The 26,281-nt window shown below is 42.6% G+C and overlaps 1 protein-coding gene across 1 annotated transcript in view; it reads right to left on the minus strand.

Annotated features, from left to right (window-relative positions):
- Positions 1–26,281, minus strand: part of si:ch211-26b3.4 (connector enhancer of kinase suppressor of ras 2) — a 911,874-nt gene that overhangs the window by 428,632 nt on the left and 456,961 nt on the right. The window contains exons 5-7 of the mRNA XM_059977444.1: positions 22,840–22,881; positions 17,261–17,380; positions 13,106–13,165 (exon numbers count right to left, since the gene is read on the minus strand). Of these exons, the coding sequence (XP_059833427.1) occupies positions 13,106–13,165; positions 17,261–17,380; positions 22,840–22,881 (222 nt within the window). The remainder of the gene's footprint in view (positions 1–13,105; positions 13,166–17,260; positions 17,381–22,839; positions 22,882–26,281) is intronic.

The raw sequence follows: 26,281 nt of genomic DNA on the forward strand, positions 1-26,281 counted from the left end.
AACTGTACATAATACTCCATCTGTCCGATAGTGGGGCAATCAGAACTGTACACAATACACCACTGGTCCCATATGGGGCAATCAGAACTGTACACAATACTCCATCCGTCCTATAGTGGGGCAATCAGAACTGTACATAATACTCCATCTGTCCTATAGTGGGGCAATCAGAACTGTACATAATACTCCATCTGTCCTATAGTGGGGCAATCAGAACTGTACATAATACTCCATCCGTCCTATAGTGGGGCAATCAGAACTGTACATAATACTCCATCTGTCCGATAGTGGGGCAATCAGAACTGTACACAATACTCCATCCGTGCTATAGTGGGGCAATCAGAACTGTACACAATACTCCCTCCTTCCTATCGTGGGGCAATCAGAACTGTACACAATACTCCCTCATTCCTATAGTGGGGCAATCAGAACTGTACACAATACACCACTGGTCCCATATGGGGCAATCAGAACTGTACATAATACTCCCTCCTTCCTATAGTGAGGCAATCAGAACTGTACACAATACTCCCTCCTTCCTATAGTGGGGCAATCAGAACCGTACATAATACTCCATCTGTCCTATAGTGGGGCAATCAGAACTGTACACAATACTCCCTCCTTCCTATAGTGAGGCAATCAGAACTGTACACAATACTCCATCTGTCCTATAGTGGGGCAATCAGAACTGTACATAATACTCCATCCATCCTATAGTGGGGCAATCAGAACTGTACATAATACTCCATCTGTTCTATAGTGGGGCAATCAGAACTGTACACAATACTCCATCCTTCCTATAGTGGGGCAATCAGAACTGTACATAATACTCCATCTGTCCGATAGTGGGGCAATCAGAACTGTACACAATACACCACTGGTCCCATATGGGGCAATCAGAACTGTACACAATACTCCCTCCTTCCTATCGTGGGGCAATCAGAACTGTACACAATACTCCCTCATTCCTATAGTGGGGCAATCAGAACTGTACACAATACACCACTGGTCCCATATGGGGCAATCAGAACTGTACACAATACTCCATCCATCCTATAGTGGGGCAATCAGAACTGTACATAATACTCCATCTGTTCTATAGTGGGGCAATCAGAACTGTACACAATACTCCATCCTTCCTATAGTGGGGCAATCAGAACTGTACATAATACTCCATCTGTCCGATAGTGGGGCAATCAGAACTGTACACAATACACCACTGGTCCCATATGGGGCAATCAGAACTGTACACAATACTCCCTCCTTCCTATCGTGGGGCAATCAGAACTGTACACAATACTCCCTCATTCCTATAGTGGGGCAATCAGAACTGTACACAATACACCACTGGTCCCATATGGGGCAATCAGAACTGTACATAATACTCCCTCCTTCCTATAGTGAGGCAATCAGAACTGTACACAATACTCCCTCCTTCCTATAGTGGGGCAATCAGAACCGTACATAATACTCCATCTGTCCTATAGTGGGGCAATCAGAACTGTACACAATACTCCCTCCTTCCTATAGTGAGGCAATCAGAACTGTACACAATACTCCATCTGTCCTATAGTGGGGCAATCAGAACTGTACATAATACTCCATCCATCCTATAGTGGGGCAATCAGAACTGTACACAATACTCCATCCGTGTTATAGTGGGGCAATCAGAACTGTACATAATACTCCATCTGTCCTATAGTGGGGCAATCGGAACTGTATACAATACTCCATCCGTCCTATAGTGGGGCAATCAGAACTGTACACAATACTCCCTCATTCCTATAGTGGGGCAATCAGAACTGTACATAATACTCCATCTGTCCGATAGTGGGGCAATCAGAACTGTACACAATACACCACTGGTCCCATATGGGGCAATCAGAACTGTACACAATACTCCATCCGTCCTATAGTGGGGCAATCAGAACTGTACATAATACTCCATCTGTCCTATAGTGGGGCAATCAGAACTGTACATAATACTCCATCTGTCCTATAGTGGGGCAATCAGAACTGTACATAATACTCCATCCGTCCTATAGTGGGGCAATCAGAACTGTACATAATACTCCATCTGTCCGATAGTGGGGCAATCAGAACTGTACACAATACTCCATCCGTGCTATAGTGGGGCAATCAGAACTGTACACAATACTCCCTCCTTCCTATCGTGGGGCAATCAGAACTGTACACAATACTCCCTCATTCCTATAGTGGGGCAATCAGAACTGTACACAATACACCACTGGTCCCATATGGGGCAATCAGAACTGTACATAATACTCCCTCCTTCCTATAGTGAGGCAATCAGAACTGTACACAATACTCCCTCCTTCCTATAGTGGGGCAATCAGAACCGTACATAATACTCCATCTGTCCTATAGTGGGGCAATCAGAACTGTACACAATACTCCCTCCTTCCTATAGTGAGGCAATCAGAACTGTACACAATACTCCATCTGTCCTATAGTGGGGCAATCAGAACTGTACATAATACTCCATCCATCCTATAGTGGGGCAATCAGAACTGTACACAATACTCCATCCGTGTTATAGTGGGGCAATCAGAACTGTACATAATACTCCATCTGTCCTATAGTGGGGCAATCGGAACTGTATACAATACTCCATCCGTCCTATAGTGGGGCAATCAGAACTGTACACAATACTCCCTCATTCCTATAGTGGGGCAATCAGAACTGTACATAATACTCCATCTGTCCGATAGTGGGGCAATCAGAACTGTACACAATACACCACTGGTCCCATATGGGGCAATCAGAACTGTACACAATACTCCATCCGTCCTATAGTGGGGCAATCAGAACTGTACATAATACTCCATCTGTCCTATAGTGGGGCAATCAGAACTGTACATAATACTCCATCTGTCCTATAGTGGGGCAATCAGAACTGTACATAATACTCCATCCGTCCTATAGTGGGGCAATCAGAACTGTACATAATACTCCATCTGTCCGATAGTGGGGCAATCAGAACTGTACACAATACTCCATCCGTGCTATAGTGGGGCAATCAGAACTGTACACAATACTCCCTCCTTCCTATCGTGGGGCAATCAGAACTGTACACAATACTCCCTCATTCCTATAGTGGGGCAATCAGAACTGTACACAATACACCACTGGTCCCATATGGGGCAATCAGAACTGTACATAATACTCCCTCCTTCCTATAGTGAGGCAATCAGAACTGTACACAATACTCCCTCCTTCCTATAGTGGGGCAATCAGAACCGTACATAATACTCCATCTGTCCTATAGTGGGGCAATCAGAACTGTACACAATACTCCCTCCTTCCTATAGTGAGGCAATCAGAACTGTACACAATACTCCATCTGTCCTATAGTGGGGCAATCAGAACTGTACATAATACTCCATCCATCCTATAGTGGGGCAATCAGAACTGTACATAATACTCCATCTGTTCTATAGTGGGGCAATCAGAACTGTACACAATACTCCATCCTTCCTATAGTGGGGCAATCAGAACTGTACATAATACTCCATCTGTCCGATAGTGGGGCAATCAGAACTGTACACAATACACCACTGGTCCCATATGGGGCAATCAGAACTGTACACAATACTCCCTCCTTCCTATCGTGGGGCAATCAGAACTGTACACAATACTCCCTCATTCCTATAGTGGGGCAATCAGAACTGTACACAATACACCACTGGTCCCATATGGGGCAATCAGAACTGTACATAATACTCCCTCCTTCCTATAGTGAGGCAATCAGAACTGTACACAATACTCCCTCCTTCCTATAGTGGGGCAATCAGAACCGTACATAATACTCCATCTGTCCTATAGTGGGGCAATCAGAACTGTACACAATACTCCCTCCTTCCTATAGTGAGGCAATCAGAACTGTACACAATACTCCATCTGTCCTATAGTGGGGCAATCAGAACTGTACATAATACTCCATCCATCCTATAGTGGGGCAATCAGAACTGTACACAATACTCCATCCGTGTTATAGTGGGGCAATCAGAACTGTACATAATACTCCATCTGTCCTATAGTGGGGCAATCGGAACTGTATACAATACTCCATCCGTCCTATAGTGGGGCAATCAGAACTGTACACAATACTCCCTCATTCCTATAGTGGGGCAATCAGAACTGTACATAATACTCCATCTGTCCGATAGTGGGGCAATCAGAACTGTACATAATACTCCATCTGTCCGATAGTGGGGCAATCAGAACTGTACACAATACACCACTGGTCCCATATGGGGCAATCAGAACTGTACACAATACTCCCTCCTTCCTATCGTGGGGCAATCAGAACTGTACACAATACTCCCTCATTCCTATAGTGGGGCAATCAGAACTGTACACAATACACCACTGGTCCCATATGGGGCAATCAGAACTGTACATAATACTCCCTCCTTCCTATAGTGAGGCAATCAGAACTGTACACAATACTCCCTCCTTCCTATAGTGGGGCAATCAGAACCGTACATAATACTCCATCTGTCCTATAGTGGGGCAATCAGAACTGTACACAATACTCCCTCCTTCCTATAGTGAGGCAATCAGAACTGTACACAATACTCCATCTGTCCTATAGTGGGGCAATCAGAACTGTACATAATACTCCATCCATCCTATAGTGGGGCAATCAGAACTGTACACAATACTCCATCCGTGTTATAGTGGGGCAATCAGAACTGTACATAATACTCCATCTGTCCTATAGTGGGGCAATCGGAACTGTATACAATACTCCATCCGTCCTATAGTGGGGCAATCAGAACTGTACACAATACTCCCTCATTCCTATAGTGGGGCAATCAGAACTGTACATAATACTCCATCTGTCCGATAGTGGGGCAATCAGAACTGTACACAATACACCACTGGTCCCATATGGGGCAATCAGAACTGTACACAATACTCCATCCGTCCTATAGTGGGGCAATCAGAACTGTACATAATACTCCATCTGTCCTATAGTGGGGCAATCAGAACTGTACATAATACTCCATCTGTCCTATAGTGGGGCAATCAGAACTGTACATAATACTCCATCCGTCCTATAGTGGGGCAATCAGAACTGTACATAATACTCCATCTGTCCGATAGTGGGGCAATCAGAACTGTACACAATACTCCATCCGTGCTATAGTGGGGCAATCAGAACTGTACACAATACTCCCTCCTTCCTATCGTGGGGCAATCAGAACTGTACACAATACTCCCTCATTCCTATAGTGGGGCAATCAGAACTGTACACAATACACCACTGGTCCCATATGGGGCAATCAGAACTGTACATAATACTCCCTCCTTCCTATAGTGAGGCAATCAGAACTGTACACAATACTCCCTCCTTCCTATAGTGGGGCAATCAGAACCGTACATAATACTCCATCTGTCCTATAGTGGGGCAATCAGAACTGTACACAATACTCCCTCCTTCCTATAGTGAGGCAATCAGAACTGTACACAATACTCCATCTGTCCTATAGTGGGGCAATCAGAACTGTACATAATACTCCATCCATCCTATAGTGGGGCAATCAGAACTGTACACAATACTCCATCCGTGTTATAGTGGGGCAATCAGAACTGTACATAATACTCCATCTGTCCTATAGTGGGGCAATCGGAACTGTATACAATACTCCATCCGTCCTATAGTGGGGCAATCAGAACTGTACACAATACTCCCTCATTCCTATAGTGGGGCAATCAGAACTGTACACAATACTCCATCCGTCCTATAGTGGGGCAATCAGAACTGTACACAATACTCCCTCATTCCTATAGTGGGGCAATCAGAACTGTACACAATACTCCTTCCGTCCTATAGTGGGGCAATCAGAACTGTACACAATACACCACTGGTCCCATATGGGGCAATCAGAACTGTACACAATACTCCATCCGTCCTATAGTGGGGCAATCAGAACTGTACACAATACACCACTGGTCCCATATGGGACAATCAGAACCGTACATAATACTCCATCTGTCCTATAGTGGGGCAATCAGAACTGTACATAATACTCCATCCGTCCTATAGTGGGGCAATCAGAACTGTACATAATACTCCATCTGTCCGATAGTGGGGCAATCAGAACTGTACACAATACTCCATCCATGCTATAGTGGGGCAATCAGAACTGTACACAATACTCCCTCCTTCCTATCGTGGGGCAATCAGAACTGTACACAATACTCCCTCATTCCTATAGTGGGGCAATCAGAACTGTACACAATACACCACTGGTCCCATATGGGGCAATCAGAACTGTACATAATACTCCCTCCTTCCTATAGTGAGGCAATCAGAACTGTACACAATACTCCCTCCTTCCTATAGTGGGGCAATCAGAACCGTACATAATACTCCATCTGTCCTATAGTGGGGCAATCAGAACTGTACACAATACTCCCTCCTTCCTATAGTGAGGCAATCAGAACTGTACACAATACTCCATCTGTCCTATAGTGGGGCAATCAGAACTGTACATAATACTCCATCCATCCTATAGTGGGGCAATCAGAACTGTACACAATACTCCATCCGTGTTATAGTGGGGCAATCAGAACTGTACATAATACTCCATCTGTCCTATAGTGGGGCAATCGGAACTGTATACAATACTCCATCCGTCCTATAGTGGGGCAATCAGAACTGTACACAATACTCCCTCATTCCTATAGTGGGGCAATCAGAACTGTACATAATACTCCATCTGTCCGATAGTGGGGCAATCAGAACTGTACACAATACACCACTGGTCCCATATGGGGCAATCAGAACTGTACACAATACTCCATCCGTCCTATAGTGGGGCAATCAGAACTGTACATAATACTCCATCTGTCCTATAGTGGGGCAATCAGAACTGTACATAATACTCCATCTGTCCTATAGTGGGGCAATCAGAACTGTACATAATACTCCATCCGTCCTATAGTGGGGCAATCAGAACTGTACATAATACTCCATCTGTCCGATAGTGGGGCAATCAGAACTGTACACAATACTCCATCCGTGCTATAGTGGGGCAATCAGAACTGTACACAATACTCCCTCCTTCCTATCGTGGGGCAATCAGAACTGTACACAATACTCCCTCATTCCTATAGTGGGGCAATCAGAACTGTACACAATACACCACTGGTCCCATATGGGGCAATCAGAACTGTACATAATACTCCCTCCTTCCTATAGTGAGGCAATCAGAACTGTACACAATACTCCCTCCTTCCTATAGTGGGGCAATCAGAACCGTACATAATACTCCATCTGTCCTATAGTGGGGCAATCAGAACTGTACACAATACTCCCTCCTTCCTATAGTGAGGCAATCAGAACTGTACACAATACTCCATCTGTCCTATAGTGGGGCAATCAGAACTGTACATAATACTCCATCCATCCTATAGTGGGGCAATCAGAACTGTACACAATACTCCATCCGTGTTATAGTGGGGCAATCAGAACTGTACATAATACTCCATCTGTCCTATAGTGGGGCAATCGGAGCTGTATACAATACTCCATCCGTCCTATAGTGGGGCAATCAGAACTGTACACAATACTCCCTCATTCCTATAGTGGGGCAATCAGAACTGTACACAATACTCCATCCGTCCTATAGTGGGGCAATCAGAACTGTACACAATACTCCCTCATTCCTATAGTGGGGCAATCAGAACTGTACACAATACTCCTTCCGTCCTATAGTGGGGCAATCAGAACTGTACACAATACACCACTGGTCCCATATGGGGCAATCAGAACTGTACACAATACTCCATCCGTCCTATAGTGGGGCAATCAGAACTGTACACAATACACCACTGGTCCCATATGGGACAATCAGAACCGTACATAATACTCCATCTGTCCTATAGTGGGGCAATCAGAACTGTACACAATACTCCCTCCGTCCTATAGTGGGGCAATCAGAACTGTACACAATACTCCATCCGTCCTATAGTGGGGCAATCGGAACTGTATACAATACTCCATCCATCCTATAGTAGGGCAATCAGAACTGTACACAATACTCCCTCATTCCTATAGTGGGGCAATCAGAACTGTACACAATACACCACTGGTCCCATATGGGGCAATCAGAACTGTACACAATACTCCATCCGTCCTATAGTGAGGCAATCAGAACTGTATATTATATTCCAGATGTAGCCTAACCAAAGTTTTATAAAGTTTGAACATAACCTCCTGACTTTTGAACTCAGTGCCTCAACTAATAAAGGCAAGCTTTCCATAGGCCTTCTTAACCTCCATATTGACCTGTGTTGCCGCTTTCAAGGAGCTTTGAACTTGGACCCAAGATCTCTGCTCAGCAGCACTGCTAACGCTCTTGCCTCTGTACTGTCTCCTTGCATTTCCCTGACTGATGCAAGACCTCACATTTATCTGAGTTAAATTCCATCTGCCATTTCTCAGCCCGTACCTGCAACTGTTCTATAGTGTGCTGTTTTTCTTTGCCAGTCTTCGACAGTATCCAACTCCTCCAATCTTGGTATAATCTGCAAATCTATCAACCCACCCATCTACATTTTCACCCACATCATTGATATACCACAAACAGCAGAGATCCCAGCAAAAATATCTGCTTAACTCCATCAATTACAGACCTCCAGCTCGAATAAGCCGCTTTGACCATAAGTCTTCTATGTGCTAACCAGTCCTGAATCCAAACAGATAATTTGCCAAAGACCTTATGCATCTTGATCTTCTGGATTAGCCTTTTATGGGGGACTTTGTCAAATACCATACTAAAATCCATGCAGACAACATCCACTGCCCAACTCTCATCAATCTCTCTTGTCATCTTGTCATAAAACTCAATCAAGTTGGTACGACATGACTTGCTTCACACAAAGCCATGCTGATTCTCCCTAATAAGCTCATGGATTGCCAAATGCTTATATATCCTGTTTCTAAAAATTTTCTCCACCAATTTCTCTGCAACTGATGTGAGACTCTCTGGTCTATAGTTCCCAGGATTTTCCCTTCTTCCCTTCTTAAATAGTGGTACAACATAAGCCACTTGCCAGTTCTCTTGGACCTTGCCTGTGGCTAGACAGGACACAAAGATACTGATCAAAAGCCCAGCATTCTCATCTCATTCCTGCATCAGTAACCTAGGTAAATCCCATCAGGCCCTGGGAACTTATCCACCTTAATACTCCACAGGAGGTCCAACACGTCCTCCTCCTTGACCTTTAAACACCCTAACTTATTTATACACTCAAGACTAATCTGCAGATCCTCCATATCCTTTTCTGAAGCAAAGTACTCATCAAGTACCTCATTCACATTCTCCACATCCAAGCAAATGTTCCCCCCTTTATCCTGAAGTGGTCCTGTCCTCTTCCAAATTATCCTCTAGCTCTTGGTGTATGTATAGAATGCCTTGGGATTCATCGTAATCTTACTTGCCAAGGACTCTCCCAGCTTTCCCAATCCCCTGCTTTAGTTCTTTTCTGGCTTCATCATACCCCTCATGCGCTCTGTTTGATCCTAACTTCTGAAACTTTTCAGACTTTTCCTTTTTCTTCCTGACTAAATTCACCATCTTTCTGGATATCCAAGATTCTCTTATCTTTCCATCCCCGTCCTTCCTTCTAACCAGAACATACCTCTTCTCTACTCTGTTCAATTGATCTTTAGACACCCTCCCCATGTGTGATGTGGACTTACCAGAGAAAAGATGTTCCCAATTAACGCTTCTTAGTTCCTGCCTAATGGCCTCATAATTTACCCTGTTCCAGTTTAAAACTCTCCCACAAGGACCATACCTCTCTTTATCTGTAGCTATCCTGAAAGTTAAGGAGTTGTGGTCACTGTTCCCTAACAGTTCACCCATTGAAAGGTCAGTCACCTGGCCAGGCTTGTTACCCAACACCAGGTCCGGCACAGCAGTGGTCCCCAACCATCGGGCTGTGGACTGGTACTGAGCCACAAAGCATGTGCTGTCAGGCTGCGAGGAAATTATATGATTTTTTGATATGAAATGATATGAGTCAGCTGCACCTTTCCTCATTCCCTGTCATGCCCACTGTTGAATACACGCGAGGTCATCAATTGCCTAAACGCATCGATACGCTTGCACCGGGGATCACTGGTTGGCCTCGGGTAACTGGGCCCCTTGCGCTACTGGCGTGAAGTGCCGTTGCTACTGACCTGGAGCATGGATAGATGGGTGCCACCTCCAAACCTGAGTGTTCATGGGGAACCCGGTGCTAAAATATTTGCAGACGACCTAATTCGGGCTCAAGGTTTCTTAACTAGCAGAGCAGCTACCTCACTGCAATCTACTGAAAGTCATCCCTCCAGCCAAACTTCTGTTGGCCGATAGATCCTACTGACCTACGGGGGGTGGGGGGGAGAGTGCCCTGTCGCACTCCTCCTCGCTCACCGGACTGCGACTGCCACGGCCCCAGCTTGGGGACTTCCAGACCTTACTTTGGCCTCTCACCGCACCAACGACCAGCCGCACCTGGCCATGGCGTCTGGCGGCGGGCAGGTGGGTGGGAGGCTGGAGTTTGGGCCCGGAGGCTGTCTAATGAGACAATGAAGCCCTCAAAACTGCTTCAGCACCTTGAGTCCAAGCACCCTGCGCTTAGAGACAAACTCGTTGATTTTTTTGAGTGGAAAAAACGTGAGCAAGTGCTGATAGCCATGAAAACTAAATTGCGGAATAGACTGGACATAAGGAACCCCTTTTGAGTATTGCTGTATTACGGTTGTGTTTAACACCCCACGCCCCCCCCCCCCCCCCCCCCCGTCGGCTGGTCTGCAAGAACATTGTCAATATTAAATTGGTCTGCTGTGCAAAAAACAAACACGAGGAAATCTGCAGATGCCGAGTCTTGGCCTGAAACATCGACAGTGCTTCTCCCTATAGATGCTGCCTGGCCTGCTGCGTTCCACCAGCATTTTGTGTGTGTTGCTGTGCAAAAAAGGTTGGTGACTCCTGCAGTACAGCCCCTCCTCTCATTGGATCGTCCACATATTGATTTTAGAAACCTTCCTGGATACAGCCCTATTATTTTTACACATTCCCTTTACCTGATTGCATATCTGCTCCTCAGTGACTTGGTGGCTACTCAGTCCTATCCCAACAGTGTGATTATACCCTTCCTATTCCTGAGTTCCACCCAAATTGACTCAGGGTCTGACCACTCCATTGTGTTTTCATAACATAAATTGGATATAGTTTGATTGATAAATAGTTACATGGGCTAAATTGGTTATTATGCAATTTTGATTGGGAACTAGTCTTGCAGTAGTCAGATACAGGCTGCCTGTTACATTGCATGAGGTGAAAGTCCTAAGGTACATTTATCATCAAAGTATTCGACTCCTTACAGGCAGCCACAAAATAAAGAAACCACAATACAACCCATTAAAATGAAAACTGTTAAGCACCCAGCGCGCAAAGAGAAAACAAATTATGCAACCCATAAAAGTAACAAATAGCTTCAAAACTGAAGTTTTACGAAAGACGCAACGCTACTCATCACTGCCTCTGGAGCAGACAACGGCAACAGTTCAGCACAGAGATGAGTAAATGTTGTGAGACCACAGACGCGAAACCAGTCATCACTACAGCCGGAGCTGGTCACAGCCTCACTGAAGTGCAGACCTGAGTAAACATTGTGGATTAGTAAGCAGAACCAACCCATCTCTCGCCTCCCTGACCTTTTCAATCCGGTCTGGCGCTCAAATCATCTGAACATCGGCTTGTCCCTTGTTGTCGAACTGCTCTGGGGCCAGGACCCTGCTGCCACAATTCAGCCTGTGCCCAACTTTCCCAATTCGGTCCGATGCTTATAAATCGATCAGACATCAGGATTGTCCTCACTCCCGCCTCCACTTGCCTCTGCCGTGCATTCCCTTTGCCTTCATCTCACTTCCTCCTCCTGCCTCCACTCACCTAGCCTCGCCTCTGCATGCCTTTCCTATTAATAAGTGTTCTTTGTTTTGTTTTTTGCTGTTGGTAAGTAGTTGCTGGACATTACCACTGCCTTCTTAAACCAGACAGTTACTTTGGAAATTGTTAAGCCAAAAAGTAATTAATCTTGGAGACATAAACAATTTCCAAATCATCTCCCAGCAGTAGTCAGATATTCAGAGACCGTTGTCTACTAAGAGCACAGGCTGCTAGTTTCATCATTGAAAAGTTACTCTGAAATTGACAAGTTATTGTATCTATCACTTGTATCGACAAGTGCAACAACAGCTTTCTATAGAATGGCAAACAGTAACAAAATAAACTCATAGCAATTAAAATCAACCTTTGTTTTGAAAATCCTTCCGGACCAGTGACTAAGTTATTGCAAGTCAGAAACTCTACAGCCTCTAACCACTTTTCCCAATGACAGAATTATTTTATACTGCAATTTTCTACAATATAAGGCTTCACAACTATTGAGCTATTACAGAACTACCTACAGTATATTCTGAAACAAAGGAGAGGACAGGATTAGGGACGGGCTTTGGCTTCAAGTTGCTTTACTGTGCTGTCGATTTGAGTTCAGCATGCTAAATGAAGCTTTTGGAGAAAAAATGCATATCTAAAGAGAAGCTGATTTCCGATAAGCTAACAAGAAATTTAAAAGTAAATCATCTGAACTGACAGCTTCTTAACCAATAATTTGTCATATGGTGTCATAATGCTGTTGGGTGGAGTGCAGGGTGGGTGGGGGGGAACAGAGTAGTTGATTGGAATGTGACTGAATAAAGGATGGGTAGCACCACTCTAAAAATGGGCAGTGGATGCTGATGTTCGGTGGTTGGTGAAAAGATGGTCAACTCAATGGGTGGAAGGGCTTGATTTCATTCTGTAACACTCTATGATCCACTCAAGCACAGCTGCAGAAAATTGTACAAATTACTCAAATGCTTGAGGTAAATATTATTTCAAAATGAACATCTATCATGACTTCAGAAATTAGATTGGGTTTCTCACATCACACATTCCATAAACTGGTCTTCAGCAAAAGTATAATTACTAAATGCTGTGTTTATTTTGGCATTCAGTAGGATGGGGTTAAAACTTACATTTTCCGTTGTTCCTGTAATAACGTGGAGGCCGTCATAGGTTGACTTGATGTACATGCCCTACAAGAAGACCAGATGCAAAATCAATGAGACAAGTTGGTACAGCCAATTTTGTTCAACAATGCTATCCATTTATATCAGCTGAACCAAGCACCAACTAACTGCCACCTGAGGAATTCCAAAATTAAAAGCCCACAAATCTCAAATAAAAAAACATGAAGTATGCACTTTGTAACAATAATCTTAGCTTGCCAGAAATTGAGTTACAAATTGAAACATCGGAAATAACTGTATTAAACAACATGTTCTGTGCGTCCAACCATATTTCTTTCAATGCTGACCCTCAGTGTGTGGTGCATGTCCAAGTGGTCAAAGCATTGGAATAGCGATCTGAAGGTTGTGAGTTCGAGCCCCAGCTGAGGCAGTGTGTTGTGTCCTTGAGCAAGGCACTTAACCACCCAGCTGAAAATGGGTACCGGTAAAATGCTGGGGGTTAACCTCGCGATAGACTACCAGGGGGTAGTCTCATACTCTCAGTGCTTCACACCACGAAAACTGGCATAACAAGCCTATATCTTTGGACAGACTTTAACTTTAACTGTGGGTTTCGGTTAATTGGTCCATTGGTTAATCAGGGTAGCTGCTTAATTGGGACAACTCTTAAAGAACAAAAACAAATCAGGAAAATAGCTGGAATTCCCTTCATTTATTTGGGATGCATTGCCACTTACGTCACAAGCACAGATACAGCAATTGCACTCATCAATATGCACATGTCAGCTAATTATTATTTCATTGTGATGGTACTTAACTCCATTCCTTTCGGCAGAGTGCTTGTTGAGACTTGAGCAAAGCACAGCAATGTTTTGCTGACTGCTTGCATTGGGCCTTGCCTGAGAAGTTGGACTGTTGAGCATAATAAGAATTAGGAACTAATTTGTTACTTAGTTTGTCTTTTTTTATATATTTTTTATACCTTTTAAACTTCAGCGAATGGGAGCAGCCACTTAATTGGACCAAAATATACTGGTCCCGACGTGTCCCAATAAACCAGAATCCATTGTAATCCTCTCAGACATCGTTCCTCCAAAGCTATTGGGCACCTTTCCACCAATACTTTCAGACTCCCCAGCTTCCACAGTGCTGCAAGACCCAAATCCCATGAACAGAGTGAAACCAGACCAGTTTGCATCTCCAGAACCATCAGGCAAAGTCTGACTGCAACCCCACCCACACTTCGCTCAGCTGCACCCAACTCTTCAAAGCAGGTAGTCACCAGCCTTCCTGCAACAAGATTGCACACCATCCTATCACCAGAGACATCCAGCATCACAGTGGTGCTGGACACCATTCACCACACTACAGAACAGGACCCCATGCCTTTCTCTTCAATTGTTAGTGCTTATTTCAGTGCAAAAGAATGTAGACGACAATACTCACTACTTCTTTATTTTATGTTTGCACTATTTATTTAACTATTATATATCTATATACACAGACGCTTACTGTAATTTGTAGTTTTTTTCTGTGATTATGTTGCATTGTGCTGCTGCCACACATGTGCCGGTGATATATGCTGATTCTGAGTAAAAATGGCAGGGATCTGAGCTCACCTCTGCCTCAGCTGCTGAGCTCTCTGCTGGGCAACAAATCCTGCAGAGAGAGTCAGGCACTGAGTATGAGAGAAGCAGTGGTGATGGGGCATGGGAGTGAAGAGAGGGGAACACTGATAGAGGGAATAGATTCTTTGATATTCAGGTGAACAGCACCATCTGAATAGGGTGGTAAATTTTTGGAATTTTTTGCCATGAGTAGCTGTGGAGGCCAAGTCATTGGGTGTATTTAAGGCAGCGATAGATAGGTTCTTGATTAGTCAGGGCATCAAAGGGTATGGGGTGAAGGCAGGGGACTGGGAATGAGTGAAAGAATTGGATCAGCCCATGACTGAATAGTGGAGAAGACTTGATGGGCCGAATGGCCTACTTCTGCTCCTATATCTTATGGTCTTGTTTCTCAGGGTTTCTTTCATTACTATTATCACTTAATAGCAGGGAAATAATTTTCAGTCTTGCTCACAATGTGATCTTATTATGAGATGATCAATCTTTATTCTGGAATATGGTGCACTCCAAATGATCATTTTATCTCTGGACTGTTTTTCCTTTCCCACTTTGTAATTTGCAATACCCTTGGCTCTAAGGGTAGTCATAGCCGAAGGGTGGTAGTGGGGAGGGGCTCCCACTGCTAAACAAATGCTCTTCATGGCATGCGTCTCAAACAGCCTCTGACAACCAAGTCTTCATGTGTGGCATAGTTCTTATGCCCAGCGGAGCTGTTCTCACTGACAGGAGAAGGGGCAAAGGCGGGCCACTGGCACCTTAAAACCAGTTTCTCCGGGCAGATGGGGCTCGATAACCATGGGTGGTAGCTCATCTAGGAGAGGGAAAACTCCGATTTCAAACCTCCGCTGCTGTACCCAGTACCAGCATGGCAACTCCTGCGATACTGCGATACTCCAAACCATACTGACTTTGGACTTGTCATCAGCATGGAGAGGGGAGTCCCACTGCATGGGAAACAGATGGATCTCCATATCAACTCTGCCCTGGCTTGCGCACTGGAGAAGCCACTCTCAGTGACTACCAGAGGCACAGTACCCATGGTCGACCATGACCGACGGAGGCCACACTTTGCAATTTATCTAAATCTGCTGTTCCCAACACCCCTGCCCTCAGTGACTCATTTGTGTTGGCAGAGCCTTCTACTTAAATTCCCTCATGGCCTCTGACATTCAGCTCCTTGACTCCTGTTCACCCACAAATCACCCTCCTTCTAATGAATACTGCATCTCAAGTATCATTCCCTCTCCTAATGCTCCAGCACTGCTTGACTCTTTTGGCCAGGATTTTGGTGACCTCTTCCTATATACTCTTTGTTGCATGGATAGTTATAAATTACTTCATATGGATGCTTGCTGGGCTGAAGGGGAAGCCTACAAAGTATGTTCATTTTTTTTCTAAGGGCGTAACATAAAAGGAAAATGCTGCCACTGTGTAAGCCCCATGCCTTTTCTGCCATGGAAATTTTATTGCATGCAACTTCTACCAAATCTTTCCTCTGCCAACAATTGTAAATGCCATAGGGAAATATGAGCACTCGCACAACACCCTTCTTCTTCACACACTTTTGCCTGTCTGAAAACCTTCCCTCATTCACATATAGCAAGAAAATGGGCCCTTCAGCCTCCTAAGACTGTGCCAACCACAGAACATCAAGTTTTACTTTAATTTGGCTCACACGCTCATCAACTTCCCTCTGGATACTACCTCTTTCCTACAGTTAACCGTCAAATCCCCATGTCCTTTCTGACATGGAAGGAAACTGAAGCGCCCAGAGGAAACCTGCATGGTCACAGGGAGAAAGTACACTCAGACGGGAGCCAGGGTTCTGGGTTCTGGGTGTTCGGTGCTGTGAGACTGTGGGTAAACCATATGAACCTCTGTACCACGGGAGGTCAACCCACAGAAATCACAGAAATTCAAGGAGGAAATAGTTGCTTGAAGAAAGAGGGTTGCATGGTATTACAAAAGAAGCATTACAAGAGAAGTAGTTTGTCAATGAAAAATCGGAAGAGAAAATGACAATTGCCAATTATAAAATAATTTATAATAAACTACCCTTCTTTCATACAGCTGCTTGGACTTTAGTCATAAAGAAAGATAAGCAACCAGTTTACCAATCATTACAACCGTGGTTTTTAATCAGATTCTTGGCTGTGTGCAAGGGCAGTCAGTTGCGGGCTAATACTTCTCTTGACAAACACAGGACTCTTCTTTGACTGATTCTGCTATCTCCCTAAACTCCCCAAGGTAAGGCTAAAATAAAGAATATGTTGAGTTGAGGTTTTAAACACCTGCGTTTCCATCTGTTGAATGTCATATTCTTTACCAGATAAATTAAGGACACAAAGGTATAAGTGATAATACCTTTCTTAACTGAGGAGTCAGAATATTTTTTCCTCACATTCAGATTGATAATAGACCAGAAGATTGAATTTCAATTCTCAAAGAGCATTAATGTAAACCACTGTAAACAAAAATGTATTGCAAATGATCACATACAATTCATAATGATATGGAAGAATTGTCTCCTTACCAAACCCTCACTGGGCATTATGTTCGTCAGGTGGACAACTTCAAGATGTGCAGACTGAGACACCAAGGAGTCAGAAGAAAGTGAGATGATGTGATCACAGATCCCTGATAATGTTTTACACTGTAAACATTCAAAGAACCCAAGACAAGTGTTAGTGAAGTAAAAGTGAACTTCTTCCTTATCACTTGCACTTCTTGTTTTTAATTGAAGTTACCACAAAGATAATTAATAATCACATACATGGTTCTGGAAATCTCTAAGGAAGATGACATGGAAATCTATTCACAGTCATAGAGTTAAACAAAGAATACAGTAGCTACAGTGCACTGTACACTGCTTCTAAATTTTATCTATTGATTTCAATGTTAATTAATTGCTTTATAACAGCCCTGTAATATCTACTACCTGAGATTCAGACAAGAGAATTCCAGTCCTGATGAAGAGTCTTGACCAAAAATATCGACTCTTAATTCCTGTCCATAGATGCTCCCTAACCCATAGCATTGTGTGTTCATTACCCTGGAATTCCAGCATCCACAAAATCTCTTGTTTAAGAGAATTTCACCATCATTCTGGGAACATTCTCACTTTTGAGTTAAAAAGATTGTAGCTTCAGTCTCAGTCTCGGAGCCAGAATGGGGAGGCTTTGGCTCAGCAGGCTTGGGTGAGGTAAATTTCTGCTAAGAATCTACTTCATTCTTTGTCTGTTGATGCATAGTTAGTGCAGTGAGAATGTCTCCAGGAGTTCTGCTGTGTTCTTTGTGTGAAATGAGGGAACTCTGGGAGCCCTCCAGCCTACTGAATAAGTACATCTGTACAAAGTGCATCGAGCTGCAGCTCCTCAGACAATGAATCAAGGCTGCAGGCTCAATGATTTTCAGCTCATATGGAAAAATGAGGTGATAGATAGGAGTTACAGGGGGGTAGTCACCCCTAAGTTTCAGGAGGCAGGAGGCAGGTACTTGTATCACTGTCAGGCAAGGAAAAGCAAATGAGCAGCCAGTGCAGTCTCATTCCTCTCAATTATAGGTATACCATTTTGGATACTATTGAGGGGAAAGACCTACAGGGGAGAGCCACAGCTTATAGGTGAGAGCTTAGCATCTAGGAATACACTTTGTACCTAAAGGACAGACATAGGAGAGTGGTGGCATGGTTCTGTTGGTAAAAAATAAAATCAAATCCTTAGAAAAAGGTACTATCGGATCAGAAGATGTAGAATCTTTCTGGGTAGAGTTAAGAAACTGGAAGGGCAAAAAGACCCTGTTGGGTGTTATATACAGGCCTCTGAACAGTAGCCAGAATGTCGGCTACAAATTACAATGGGACATAGAAAAGCCATGTCAAAAGGGCAACATTACGATAGTCACAGAGAATTTCAATACACAGATACATTGGGAAAATCAGGTTAATGCTGTTTCCCAAGAGAGAGAGAAATTGTAGACTGCCTACAAGATGGCTTTTTTGAGCAGCTTGTGGTTGAGTCCACTAGGGGAAAGGCATTTCTAGATTGTGTACTGCATATGGACCAGTTTTGGTTAAGGAGCTTAAGTAAAGGAACCGTTAGGAGACATTGATCATAATATAATAGAATCCATCCTGCAATTTGTGAGGAGGAGGCAAAAGACAGATCTATCAGTATTCCAATGGAGTTAAGGGGATTACAGAGGCATAGGAGAGGAGATGGCTGAAGTTGATTGTGAGGGGACCCTAGCAGGGACGATGGCAGAGTGGCAATGGTTGGAATTTCTGGCAGCAATTTGGAAGAAGCAGGATAGATCCATCCCTAAGTAGAAGTATTCTAAAGGCAGGATGATGTGACCATGGCTGACAGAGAAGTCAAAGCCAACATAAAATCAAAAGAGAAGGCATATGATAGAGCAAAAAAATCAGTAGGATGTTAGAGAATTAGGAAGGTTTTAAAAACCAACAGAAGGCAACTGAAAAAGTTATAAGGAGGGAAAAGATGAAATATGAAGGTAAGCCAGCCAATAACCCAATGGAATTCTTGGAGAAAGCAACAGGCAGGATAGTCAAAGGAGAGACAGTGGATGTGGCTTATCTGGATTTTCAGAAGGTCTTTGACCATGTGTCATACATGAGGATATTTAACAAGATAAGAGCTTGTGGAATTACAGGAAAGACACTGGCATGGATTGACAATTGGCTGATTGGCAGGAAGCAAAGAGTGGGGAAAAAGGGAGCCTTTTCTGGTTGGACGCCAGTGACTAATGATGTTCTGCAAGGGTTGGTGTTCTTTTCCTTTGCTCCCTTTTACATTACATGTCAATGATTTGGTTGACAGAATTGATGGCTTTGTGGCCAAGTTTGTAGAAGATAAGAAAATGATTCCATCTGGTGACCCACTTCCTTCCCTTTCTCCCATGGTCCACTGTCCTCTCTGATCAGATTCTTTCTTCTTCAGTCCTTTACATCTTCCATCTTCCACCTCCCAACTTCTTATTTCATTCCTGTTCCTCACCCCCCCATCCACCTTTCCCAACCTGGATTTTCCCATCACCTGCCAGATTGTACTCCTTCCTGTCACCCCCTCCCACCTCCCATATTCTTATTCTGGCCTTTTCCTCTTTCGTTTCAGTCCTGATGAAGCCTAACAGCTTGAAGTGTCTACCATTTATTTCTCCCCATAGATGATTCCTAACATGCTGAGTTATTATTCAGCCAAGGAATTATTTCATTGGAAATAATTATCCCCACACCTCTTTTGTAATACCACTATTATTTTGACAGATTACAGTTACAACAGCATACAATTCTCTTTGCATAGCTCAAAACATTTGAAGCCTGTCAAAAAAGGAAGGCCAATTTAACACTGTTTCAAGTTTCCTTTTTAAACGAAACCATCTCAAAAGCATTACAAATAAAACATCAAGTACTTTGCTTGTCAAGAACCCCTCAATAATTTTTTTTTTAAAAGCATGGAAATTCATTTTGATGATGAACGATCTTGGAAGGTGAAGCTGGCACATTTTTCACAGTCAAACAAAATTTTATTACCCTTTGTGGCTGAGCCTAATCTAGCCTGCTTTGATACTTCAGCTAAGTAAACTATTATTTCCAACACAATCCTAGCATATGTCTTGGTCAAGGCTGAAAGACTTTGGGGAGGATAAGGTTGAATTACTTGTTCCAAAATCTTCATCTAAGCTATTTTTACTGCTACTGTACTGGTGTAGCTGGTCCAGATAAGTTTCAGATCACTGATGACCAGCTTCAAACCTCTGTGCGCGGTATTGAGTTCGAGTGGGCTTTGATCTCGATGGCAGACACCTGTGACATTACATTTTATGTTGAAAATGCTGAAGTATAATCTGTTGGAGTATTTGTCCAATGTCTTTAACATTTGTACCTGCAACAATGACATTATGGTATATATCCTATTTGATTGTGGTTCCTTAAGCATTATACTAATATAAGATAAAACTCAGTGTTGCTAGCAGGGTCACACAGCAGCTGCATAGAGATTTACAGTGATGCTTCAGATAGAAGTTCATTGACTAGACCACTGATGAAATTATCCTTGCCATCTCATACCATAATCTTGCAGCCACCATTGATCAGGAGCCTGAGGTCTCCCACCACCAAATTCACAAACAGTTACTACTTGGTTGTTGGACTAATCTGCAAGAGCCTAATCTCTACTTCAGTGTAGTAACACAATAGCCATTCTGATCCCTTTGTATTGCAGTGGGCTTTGTCTTCTTTTTTGTTCTACTTGTGTTCTGTCTTGTCAAAGTTGTGTTTATGCTTTTCTTGTGAATGTTGTGTATCTGGAATGACATGCTTCTGATGCTGCTGCAAGCTTTTCATCCCCACTGTACTTGTGTTATAACAATAAACTTGATTTTGACTTTGGCACTGCTCAATACAACATTTCCAAGAAAAAAACAAAATGCAGGGAATGCCTAGAGGGTCAGATACCATCTGTGGATGGAGAAACTGTATTAATGTTTTAACCTTCCTCAGAGCTGGGGAAGAAAGAAACTAATTAGTTTCTTCATTTTGTCTCCATTTTCTCTCTTTTCCAGTTCTGACAAACTGCCATTTGTTTTTCTCTCACCATATATGCTGCCTGACCTTCTGAGTGTTCACAGAATTTTCTATTTTTATTTCAGATTTCCAGCATCTACATTTTTTTCTAACTATGCTAAATATAAACATTAAATAGCAATGTTGAGTACGGAATTTTCAAACTGCAGTATCAAAATATGCAATCTAGTCTAAAGTAATACCTTTCCTTCCCATGAAATATTCCATCGGCATGCAATTTATCCTAAAATGTACTGTAGAATAAACCCACGTTGTTGTTATTTGTGTAAGGTTGACTGGATTCTATATACATTCATTGAATGTAGGCATGGCTGATGAGGCCAGTGTTACTTTGCTCTGAGAAAATGGTGCTGAACTGCTATTGTCCTTAGATAAAGCCACTCTCTCAGTGCCTGTCTAATCAGAAATTCCAGGATTTTAATGCAGTGAGCTGCTTTTCCTCAATGTTGTTGGTCTTCAAATATTGTTGGATCTTTGCTCCTCCAGATGGTTGAAGATTCCCATCTGAGTCTGACTCACAGCTTGCACTGAATGGAAAGGCCCCAGAAACCCTCCATTCATTCACATGCTACAGGATGCCCTGCCTCTAACTTGTTCTTGCAGCCACCTTATAGAAATACTGCACTCTGGATTCGAGAATGGAGGTACGTGTTGAAGTCTTAGGGATAGGTCCTTCACTCACAAGAGTTAAATCTAACACTACACACAAATTGCTGGAGGAACTCAGCAGGTCAGGCAACATCTACAGAAATGAATAGATAGTTGATGTTTCTAGATAAATCTATTCCTGTTCCACCCATATCTACATTTGTACTTCCTGTTAAAATAAATTGGTGAACACAGCAAACTGCCTTGGGATGAAGGTGTGCTGGCTGTGCCAAACCATTTCAACTTTTAGACATGATAATATTGGAAAATTTTGTCAGAATTCTATACTTGAAAAACATACACACTTGCAAATCGCAGTAAAGTGTGGTGAAATTTTCAAATAAAATTCAAGATGGAAAAGAATTTATTTCCTTGCATCAAATGTTCTCATCTTGGTCCCCAGCTTATCAAAACAAAACATCCGACTGAAATCCAACATAAATGTTTGAACTTTGGTCAGACGAAATATCCACATTTCAACAAATCTGATTTGTTGTAATATCTACAGAGAAACTTTATTTTGTAAAGCTCTTCTGAAATGCAGTATGGGATATTAGAATTTACTTCTTCAAATATACTGTATGTTCTTCATAAATGTGAAAATTTCATAAGCGAGATAGATGTTTGGTTGTTTAGATATGGGAGCAAATCCATACAAATTGGATTGGGGTGCAGATCAACAACGGTCTGATATATTGGAGGTATAAGGCTGAGGGGCCAAATGGCCTACTACTGTATCCATGCTCATGTTGTGATTGGGGAATGAAACTGTTTTACTTAATCAGATATGAAATAAAATAAAGCAAATTTTAAATGATAAGCATGTGATAGCAAAATGAATATAATTTTAAAGAACTCACCACGTGTAAAATCTTATTTTCAGTTTCATAAACTGTGGAATCCTACAGGAGTGGAGAGAAAAAAAAGTTAGTTATCTTATTCTGTTGGGCTAAACATAGTGCTTCTTAGCCCTTCACTTTTCCTGACGAGGCATCATTGACACCTTCATCCACTAGTCCAAAGTTTCTCAGATCATTATTTTAGTGTCGCTATTACCCATTAAAAATATATATTTATTTCACTTTGAAAGAATACAGAAGGCAAAGAGAGAGATTTCAACTGCATATATAAAGCTTTCACATGAAAGGAATCTGAGATCTATGATTGGCATCTGAACAAATCAAAAATTATCTCAATTCTAAAAGGCAGAGTTCAACTGAAAAATCAAAATACAGTGAGTTAGTTGGAGAGAAATTTATTCCTGATCACTAATGATAATTGAGCAATGTAGTAGCAGCAGAAAAAAAAGACCTTCAAAAATTCCCTTAACAATGACTTTAAATCAAGGATGAGTGAAGTTTTGTTGTACAATTATGGTCATAGAGAGCTGTAATACTTTCTCACTTGGTTATCACCCTTACATTTGATGAGGGATTTTGCAGCTTTGTATAAAGACCAGGAGCTCTATTTGCTCTATGAGCTACTCCAATATGCTCAGATACTGAGAAGAATGAATGAATAAGACTTTTAAACTGATTTTTTAAAACTTTTTTCTGGTTCTTATAGTAGAAGTGACTGGTTGATGGAGTTGATGGTTTTATGGCCAAGTTTACAGATGATAACAAAGATAGCTGGGGGGCAGATTGTGTTAAGGAAGCAGGACCTTCAGAGAATCTTGCACAGATTTGGAGAATGGGCAAAGGATTGGCACATAGAATACAGTGTAGGGAAGTGAATTTTGGTAGAAGGAATAAAGGTGCAGACTATTTTCTAAATTGAGAGTGAGTTCAAAAATCAGAGGTGCAAAGCAGCTTGGGAGTGCTCGTGCAAGATTCCCTAAAGGTTCACTTGCAAGATGAGTTGGTAGTAGGGAAGGCAAATGCAATATTAGCATTCATTTCGACATAAACATTTCCAAAATAACTTAAACAAGTGAATGGAATAAACCATGGCAGATGGAGTAAAGTGTAGAGAAATGTGAGCTTTTTACTTTGGTAGGAAGAATCGAAAAGCCGAATATCTCTGATGTGCTTTAAGATTAATGAGTCCAGGTGTTCAGAGAAACCTTGGTGCCCTTGTGAAATTGAGCAGATGAGTAAAGCAGAAGCAGAATCAGTTTTATTATCACCAGCATGTGTTGTGAAATTTGTTAACTTAGCAGTAGCAGTTCAATGCAATACATAATATTGAAGGGAAAATCAATCAATCAATTACAGTATATGTATATTGAATAGCAAGAAGGAAGGCAAGAAGTGTGTTGCTATTTGCTCTGAGTAAGGAGGTTCTCCATGAACTGTGCAGGCTTTCCTGAGGCCACATCTTGAGCTCAGTGTCGATTTTTGGTGTCCTAATTAAAAGAACAATTTACTTGCATTCAGAAGGTGTAGAGAAAGTTGACAGGGTGTGAAGGGTTATTGTACAATGACTGCTTAAGCAGATTGAGCTGATTGCCTCTGGAATTTGGAAGAATAAGAGGTGATTTAATTGAAATGTATGTAATTCTAATTAAAGTGCACAGTCTCGGGATAAAGGGCACACATTTCAGGATCAGAAACTGGTTTATTATCAATGACATAGATATGTGGTGAATATTTTTATTTTGCAGCAACAGTACAATACAACTCTTAAACTCCTTGGAGTAAAAGGACTGCAGTGCAGAAGAGCCACCAAGAACATTCTGGAGGCTACTAGAAAGGCCTTGCGGTGGCTGTGAATCCAGGGGGGTGGAATCTGTGGATTAGAGTGTCAGTTGGACACAAGTCGGGGGCTGATCACCCCCGCTGGGTCGCCCAGGTGAGGGTGTCTGATGATTAAAGACTGGAACCATCCTACGACCCCGGGTTCATCACTGAAGACGTGTCCAAGTAGCACCAGAAGGTGTATTCTACAACTACAAGACATAAGAATATTTAAATTATGATAAGAACTAAAATAAATAAGTATTGCAAAACAGGAACAGTGAGTTGATGTTCACGGGTTCATGGACTGTTCAGAAATCTGATGGCGGAGGAGAAGAAGCTGTTTCTAAAATGTTGAATATTTGTCTTCAGGTTACTGTGCTTCTTCCCTGATGGTAGTAATGAGAAGTGGCCATGTCCCAGATTGTGAGGGTCCTTAATGAAGAATGCTGCCTTTTGTAGCACTGCCTTTTGAAGGTATCCTTGATTATGGGAAGGCTTGTGCCCTAATGTACCTGATTGAGATTACAGCATCGCTGGATTGTGTGCATCGGAGTCTCTATAGAAGGCAGTGATGTATCTGCTCAGAATACATCTGTAGAAATTTGCTAGAATCTTTGGTGACATACCAAATCTCCTCAAACTCCTAATGAAGTATAGTTGCTGGTGGATCTTCTTTGTAATTACATCAACACATTGGGCCCAGGATAGATCCTCTGAGACATCGATGACTAAGAATTTGAAGTTGCTCACCCTTTACACCACTAACTCCTCAATGCCGACCTATGTGTGTTCTCCTTCCTCATGTCACAATCAAAACTTTGATCTTGCTGATGTTGTTACGCCACTCAACTAGCCAATCTATCTTGTTCCTGTACACCCCCTCATCACCATCTGAAATTCTGCCAACAGTTGTGTCATCAGTGAATTTACAGATGCCAGTGAGCTGTGTATAGCCACACAGGCATGGGTGAAGAGAGACTAGAACAGTGGGCTGTGCCTGTGGAGATTGTCAGCAAGGAGGAGATATTATTACTGATCCACACAGACTGCGGCCTCCTGATGAGGAAGTCAGGGATTCAGTTGCAGAGAGAGGTACAGAAGCTCAGGTTTTGAAGCTTGTTGGATAGTAGTGAACGGATTATGCTGTTGAGTGCTAAGTTGTAATCAATATACAGCAGCATGACATAGGTATTGCTGTTGTCCAGGTGGTCTACGGGCAACTGGGGAGTCTGTGAGATTGCATCCACTGCTGACCTATTGTGACAGTAGGCAAATTGCAGTGGGTCCAGCTCCATGCTCAGGCAGGAGTTACTTCTAGTCATGATCAACCTTTCGAAGTGCTTAATCACAATAGATGAGAGTGCTACTGAGGCAATCCACCCTACTTTCTTTAGGTGCTGGTAAGATTGATGCCATTTTGAAGCAGGTGGGAACCTCCAAAGCAGCAGTAAGACACTCCACTTGAACACTCCAGCAACAAAGGCTTTCAATGTCTAACCAAGTACACTGATGACATTTGAGGATTTACCCTCTTGAAGGATGCTACATCTAATCTGAGATGAGGAAGTGATGAAAAAGTTGTGAATGTTTAGAGTTCTCTCAAAGTTAAGAGAGATACTGT

The sequence above is a fragment of the Hypanus sabinus genome, chromosome 8 (assembly GCF_030144855.1).
Source record: "Hypanus sabinus isolate sHypSab1 chromosome 8, sHypSab1.hap1, whole genome shotgun sequence".
Lineage (NCBI taxonomy): Eukaryota > Metazoa > Chordata > Chondrichthyes > Myliobatiformes > Dasyatidae > Hypanus > Hypanus sabinus.